The sequence below is a fragment of the Gavialis gangeticus genome, unplaced genomic scaffold, assembly GCF_001723915.1.
Source record: "Gavialis gangeticus isolate Ggan-Ray unplaced genomic scaffold, GavGan_comp1, whole genome shotgun sequence".
In the NCBI taxonomy this organism is placed as follows: domain Eukaryota; kingdom Metazoa; phylum Chordata; order Crocodylia; family Gavialidae; genus Gavialis; species Gavialis gangeticus.
The window spans coordinates 65,194,167-65,201,198 of record NW_017728994.1 but is presented as its reverse complement, the minus strand read 5'-3'; the positions used below and the strand labels follow the sequence as shown (position 1 = coordinate 65,201,198).

Sequence of the window (7,032 nt, the reverse complement as noted above, 5' to 3'; positions counted from 1 at the left end):
TACTGGAAACTGGGGTGTTGCCAGGCTGGGGGACAATCCCTGCTGCCCTCCACTGTCCCATGTATGGGGGGCTCTGTACGAGCCCTCCAACCCCGCTCACTCCCCTGGCCCCTCCACAGGTGCCCCGCTTGGGCCAACTCTGGCCCTTTATGAAAAAAAAACGAGAAAAGCCCCAGGACTCACCACTCTGAGTTGGGGCTTTTTTTTTTCTTTTTTTTTTTAACAAAAAAGACCTGGGAGCTGGGGCAGCTGGGGCAGCCATTGGCGGGCTGGGAGAGCAGGCGGGGGGATGGGCCTGGCCGATTCAGAGATTCAGCAGCCGCCGAATCTCCGAATCAGATTTGGCCAGATCGAATCAGGACAGTGATTCGAACTGGCTGAATCTGAATCCAAACCAAATACTAGCCATTTTGCACAGGCCTACTATGCTGTTGAATGATTGTAAAATCAAGGTAAATGCCCTGAATGATCATTAACATTCTTATAGCTCTTGCCAAAAGTGGCACTTTCTTATGCCAAATATTGGGTAATTGCATTTTGCCTGCCTAAAAACTCTTGTAATTTCAAATGGAAGCAGTTCTCAAGCGATCTTATCCTGAGTTTTGGCATCCTCTAGGACTGTTGTGAGCTATTAAGCAGTTAAGCATGTTTCAATGATAAGTGTATATAGAGGCCCTATATATTTGCAGGCCTTCTGTATAAAATGTCTGAATCCTAGTTTAAAAATCACTGGGAGGCTGATCTGAGTAAGGGGATGCAGGATTAGTTAAAAATTTCTAGAGCACTTGGTAAGCATTCTGAATGAAAGATACTGGATTCAAGATTCAGAGTTACATAAGTGTGTGGGACTTAACTGATGTTGGTTGTGTCCCAGCTTTTTATATATCAGGGATAAATCTGGTTGTAGAAATGTAAGTAATTAAATGTCCATATAACAAAAGAAAATAAATTTGGTCTAGATTCTGTACAGTAACTTTGACCTTTCATGTTACTTTGGTGGCACACAAACATTTTTCAGCATACCTCCTTAATTGCTAATCTTGGGCTAGACTCTGAAAGTGTGAAACTCCCAGGCTAAGTACAGACAGTCAAAAAGCCCAAGGCTGAATCAATTCAATCTTTGCTGGTTAGTCTAAACCGAACTAAGAAGCAAGTGAACAGACATTCACTTTTAATTCCAGAAATGCAGCCACATGCCTGCAATGGCTCAGGCCAGAAGCTGGAGGGTGCTAGAGCATGCCTCCTTGCCTGCTGGCTACTGCTGAAGGGAAGGGAGGGAAGCAGGGAGAGAAGCCCGCTGAGGCTTTTCCTCCTTACCCCACTCAAGCAGAGGAGGGGTGCAGCCAGGCCCCAGCTGGCCCTCCAAGTATGATATGGGGGGTTTTAAATCACCACCCTGACCCACACTGGCCCCCATCAGGGTCTGCCTGGCAGGGGCAAAGCAGCCCCTGTCAAGCTTTTCCCCGCTCAAGCAGAGAGCAAGAGGTTGGCCAGGCCCGGCTCGGGCTGGCATGGCAAGGCAGATGGGGAAGGGAGTGGGTTTAAACCCCCTCCCTGGCCCGCATGGGACCCCAGTTGGGGTCTGCAGGGGGAAGGGGGAGTTTAAACACCCCTCCTCCCTTCCACCTCATCATGCCATGCCCCTTTCCCTGCCACTCTCTACTTGAGCAGGGAGGAGGGATAAGCCTGGCAAGGGTTGCTTCACCCCCACCAGGCAGACCCCAGCTGGGGTCCCATGCAGGCCAGTGAGGGGGGTTTAAACCCCCCCTCCCCCTCTGCCTCAGCGTGCTGGCTTGGGCCAGGGCTTGGCCATTCCCCCCACTCTCTGTTTTAGCATAGAAAAAGCCTGTGAGGGGATGCTTCTCCCTCACCAGGCAGACCCTAGCTGGGGTCCGGACTCGGGTTTCTCCCCCACCCCCTTCTTAGTCACCTGGAGCAGTGGTAGTGCTCCAGCTAGGGAGCAGAGGGGTCAGGCTAACTCTGTTCCACTGGAGCACACAGCACAGCCCAAGGCTGCAAAGCATCCTGGGATGCTGGAGGACTGAGCTAACTTGAATCAAGAAGGGTTCTGGGACAGAAGTTCCATAAACTAATTTGACATAAATCAGTCCAGTCTGATACCACATCCAACCAGGTTTATCTTAAACCAGTTTCAGCCATTTTGAAAGTGGTTTAAGTGCACTGAACTTTTGCCGTGTTACAGATTTGAACTGGTTTCTGATCATTTAAACTGTTTATGTGTAACTTCTGTCCCTAGCCCTGATGATTGCTGGGAATTTTGACTGCAGGATTACTGTCTGTAAGTATTAGAAGCAATGGAAAGCTCATTATGCTGTAGACTTGCAGGATTAGGCCACATGTACTGTGACCACTGTATTTACAGCCATCACCAAACTTAGTAACACCTTAAAGTGGTCAAGTTAGCTAAACAAATGAAGCCATTTAAACCAAATGGAAGCTAATAACAAGTCACCGGATTCAGAAATAGAAGTGAGCGCCATGTTATAGCCCACAAAGAAAAGTTACTTTTTTGACAGTTTATTAGAACCAGACTCTTTACAGGAAGAAGAACAGTTGAAGTGGTAACTATATCTACCACAATATCATTTTATTACTGATGCTAGGGAGCTTTTAAAAGAACGTTTCTGAACATTTACCTGCTACAGGAAAAAGAAGTAGAAGCTATATCAAGTACTGGAACATGCCAGTTCTTCTTTGCCCTATTGCTGATCCAGTACAAAGAATATGCAAGAAGATACATTTTCACGAAAAGGAGTCACTTGGTGCCTATCTACTGATATTTAGACACTCAGAAACCTATTATTCTCAAAACTGGCCAAGCAAATCATAAACAGATAGTCTGTTTATAGATTTTCCAGTATTTCCTGATTACCAGCTGTTTAAATTACCGAGAAAACACCCTTCCTCCTGGTATTTTAGTACTGCCAGTTCTGTAACTAAAATCATGGTATGTTTTGCACACGTGAAGAATCATTTTGCAGCCAGAAGGAAGGGAACACATGAAGACATTTGTACTGTACCATACCCTCACATAACCCCACAGTACAACTGTCTACCTTTATTCTTAACCTCAAATTATTCCCTCAACCTCAAATTATTATAAGGCAAGGTCATTTCATAAAACAGAATTTACATAATGCAAATGATGTTTGTGTCTTACTTTAATGTAAAAACTGTACATTGAAGCTTCATGTCTGATTGCTTTCATCTCAAAGAAGAATCCATACATGGAAATTATTTCCTCATGATATCTTGGCTCCTAAAGGGCAATTAAAATAGAAAAAAACGCTATCCAGAGTAATCTCAAAATTATGTGGACAAATATCACAAAGAAGCCAATAATAGGAAAGCTATCATTCGTTATGATTGTCACATAGAAGAAAACAATAGATCCTCCCAAATTATCTTTAAAGTAATAGAAAAGTATAAAAGGAATTTATTAAACCATTCACATTATAACAAATAAGGACATGTAACATAGTTAAGCTGAAACCATACTGTGCAAGGTCCCCAGGTATCGTAAGAGAGCGTTTCCTAAAGTCTGGAGGAAATCTTAGGTATGTGGGATTCTCTCTTGAAGCTCGTGGTTTGTGACCAGTTGTTCTCTGCTTCTGCAATCTTACTAAATTCAAAAGCGTTTCAGCTATATTTAGCAATTAGGATGGAGAAGTATCAGGAGATTAGCATGGGGTGGTCAGAAGGCCTTGAATTGTGACAGACTAAAAGCAATGAATCCAGTGTTAAAAGTACCCCTCCATCTGCAAAAGGCCAACACAAGGCCTTTTAAATCTTAAACCTTCAGTATTTAAGTTAATTCATAGTCAATAGTGACAGTGAATTCTGTCTTGTAGACATCTGGACTACTTGGAACTGGACTCAAACTGTCATACATTAGAGAGATAATCAATCACCCAGCATATTATGTAGATACTGTCAATTCATACAAAGCTTGATTCAGTGTCTGTTGAAGTCAACTGGAAAGTTCAGCTCATGTTGGTTGCAATGGGCACGGTCACACCCATACACTTCTGAACATTCATTTTTGGTCACTGCCAATCCAGACTGGATTTGGGCTAATGACTTGTAAATAAAACAGTTCCCATTACTATTTACTGCTCTCACATAACCCTATCTATACTTTGCCACTACCAAATTACCCTCTACTCTTCAGGGTCCATCAATGTACTGAAAAGTGAGATTTTGAATTAGGATACTTATTCTAGCAGGTCTACTCTGTCTCATACTTAGAAAATGCTTTTAATTGTCCTAATGAATGTAGCTAGTCATACTTCATTTTTTTTGACATTAGGAGCTACAGATCTGAGATCCTAGCAAGCAGCTGTCATTTTGTACCGTAAAAAGTATGTAATTCACAATTTTCCAGGAATATGCACATTACACACATAACATACTGGTATCCACAGAGAAACAGAATAAAATCTAGATATTTAATTATTTATTTGTTTACATACCTGTTTAAGTACCAGACCAAATCTCACAGCTTGTGTGGAAAAATCTTTCTGGAATGGCATGTCACCACCACTTTCCAGCTGAAAGGAAAATAAAGTATGCCAATACTTATGAAGTCTATGGATTAAAACATTCTTTAAAATAAATATAAAGCTAGGTGCATCTTTTCTGCTGTTTTCACAGCGAGGCAATCTAATTAGCAACAGATTTAGCACTTGGTGGGCATGTCTACATGAGACACTAACTGTTCAGTAGCCTAATAATTGTGCAATAAGAGTCACTAAAAACCCATGTACGGGTGCTACTGTTAGTAGCATGAGTTTAGAACTAACTTAATGAGCAGTAATTACGGTGCATTAATGAATATGTAGACGCAGCCAGTTAGAATCTTTCCCTATACTATGAATCAGTAAAGCAATTAATGACAGGAGGCCCAATTCTCTTATAGCTTTGCACTTTGTGTGGTATTTTACACCTCTGCAAAGCAACTGTGAGTGGGTTGGAAAATTACATCTAGTCATAATGGCAGCATTACACACTTTGTATTGGTAGATCATGCCACAGAAGGTGTAAGGCAATGGAGAATAAGGACTTTTGCAGGTAGAAGGATAGTTTTTCCAAAACATTGAGCATTTATGTTGTAAAAAGCTGGGGTAAGAGAGTCTTGATTCACATTTCTATTTCATGATAACTTCACTGGGTTTTTTTTCACAGCAGCACCGAGTTCCATACATGATATATCCTCATCAGAAACTGTCCGAGATCCACAGTGCTATGTGACTGCAACTGCAACAAAGCTCTTGAGGGAGATGTGGCAGGGGATCAACATGCAATGGAAGTGCATCCTTTGTAATGGTTCAAGTTAAATGCTGTTCCTCTTTTTTCCTTCCCCATTTTGGAAGCGTTCTTGACTTTAATGGGAGCTGTATCTGCCTACACAAAATCTGGATTTGACTCCACCTATGAAAAGCATACTAATAGCAAAACAATAGAAGTATCCATTAAATTGTTAAAGGTAATAGTATCTCTCCAAAAGAATAGTTGGTTGTTTATATATGGAAGGGCAAATCACCGTTCTTCATAAACTTACAGAAGAAGTCGTGGCTGGACAGTCAGTGACATGTAGCACTCATCTATATAATCCAAATTATTTTTCTCATTTCTCTTTCCCTTTACATCAACACACCATACTCTCCTCTATCATACCTTCAGCTCAAATGCAAAGTTTGACAAAGCAATTTCAAGTAGGAGAAATTCAAAGAAATGAGACTATAAGCTTTTTCAAGGCAGAGGTATTCACCTACTCCTTGTTTGTACAAGTTTCTGTACACAGTGCGTGCATCTACATGAGATGACTATGCAGTAGCTGAAAAAATACTGTGCAGTAGCACATCACAGCATGGGCAGTGCTAATATGCTACTGCACAGTATTATTAGGCTACTGTGCAGTAGCATCACCTAAAAGACATTTGCCGGCATTGCTGCGCAGTAACTCCAGTTACTGAACACTTATTTAGTACTTGTACTGGAGTTACTGCACAGTAATGCTGGCAAACATCTTTTAGGTGATGCTACTGCACAGTAGCCTAACAGTAGTAACAACTGTGCAGTAGCATCTTGTATAGACATGCCCAGTGAGGCCCAAATCCTGATTGGACCCCTGAAAAGCTACCTCAAAACAAAATACAAGTAAAAATAAAATAATCTGAACTACAACAGCTAGGTATATACTAAATATTTCCCATTTTTGAAGTGTGTAAAAGTATACCAACTTACTGCATGGTAATGGTTGGACAGGATCTGTGTCAGCCATGGCACTGGGAAGAAGTTAATCTTCTGTAAATCCTTTAGATGCTTACCTTAGTGGATGTAGATACAAGGAGAGAGGATGTTCAATTAATAAAGTTGTAATAGTAAAAGGAATTAAAACAGGTATATTAATGACAATACGCATGTTTAGACAAAAAAAAAAAGACACTGCAATGCATCAATACCTCAAACATTCTGCCATGTGTGAAACCCAAGCCTGGAATTTCTCACACCAAAAAAATCACAAACCCCTGTCAGTTCAGGGGCAGATGACACCAAGCTGTGGGGAGTAGTAGAGCTAGGAGGGTAGGGCTAGGATTCAGAATGACTTGGATAAATTGAAGGATTGGGCCAAAATGAATCTCATGAGATTCAACAAGGACTAGTTCAAAGCTCCGCACTTAGGACAGAAGAATCCCATGTACCAGTGCAGGCTGGGGACTGACTGGCTAAGCAGCAGCTCTGCAGAAAAGGACCTGGGGGTTACAGTAAACAGTAAGTTGAATATGAATCAACATTGTGCCCTTGTTGCCAAGAAAGCCAACAGCATACTGGGATATATTGGTAGGTGTGTTGCCAGCAGGTTAAGGGAAGTGATTATTCCCCTCTATTCAGCATTGGTGAGGCTACATTTGGAGTACTGTGCTCAGTTTTGGGTTCCCCACTACAGAAAGGATGTGGACAAACTGGAGAGGGTCCAGCAGAGGGCAACACAAATGGTGAATGGGATGG

The 7,032-nt window shown here is 41.9% G+C and overlaps 1 protein-coding gene across 1 annotated transcript in view; it reads right to left on the bottom strand.

The window, feature by feature from the left end:
- Positions 1–7,032, bottom strand: part of BTBD16 (BTB domain containing 16) — a 55,403-nt gene that overhangs the window by 6,946 nt on the left and 41,425 nt on the right. The window contains exons 13-15 of the mRNA XM_019502942.1: positions 6,268–6,350; positions 4,494–4,571; positions 3,182–3,280 (exon numbers count right to left, since the gene is read on the bottom strand). Coding sequence (XP_019358487.1) covers positions 3,182–3,280; positions 4,494–4,571; positions 6,268–6,350 — 260 coding nt within the window. The remainder of the gene's footprint in view (positions 1–3,181; positions 3,281–4,493; positions 4,572–6,267; positions 6,351–7,032) is intronic.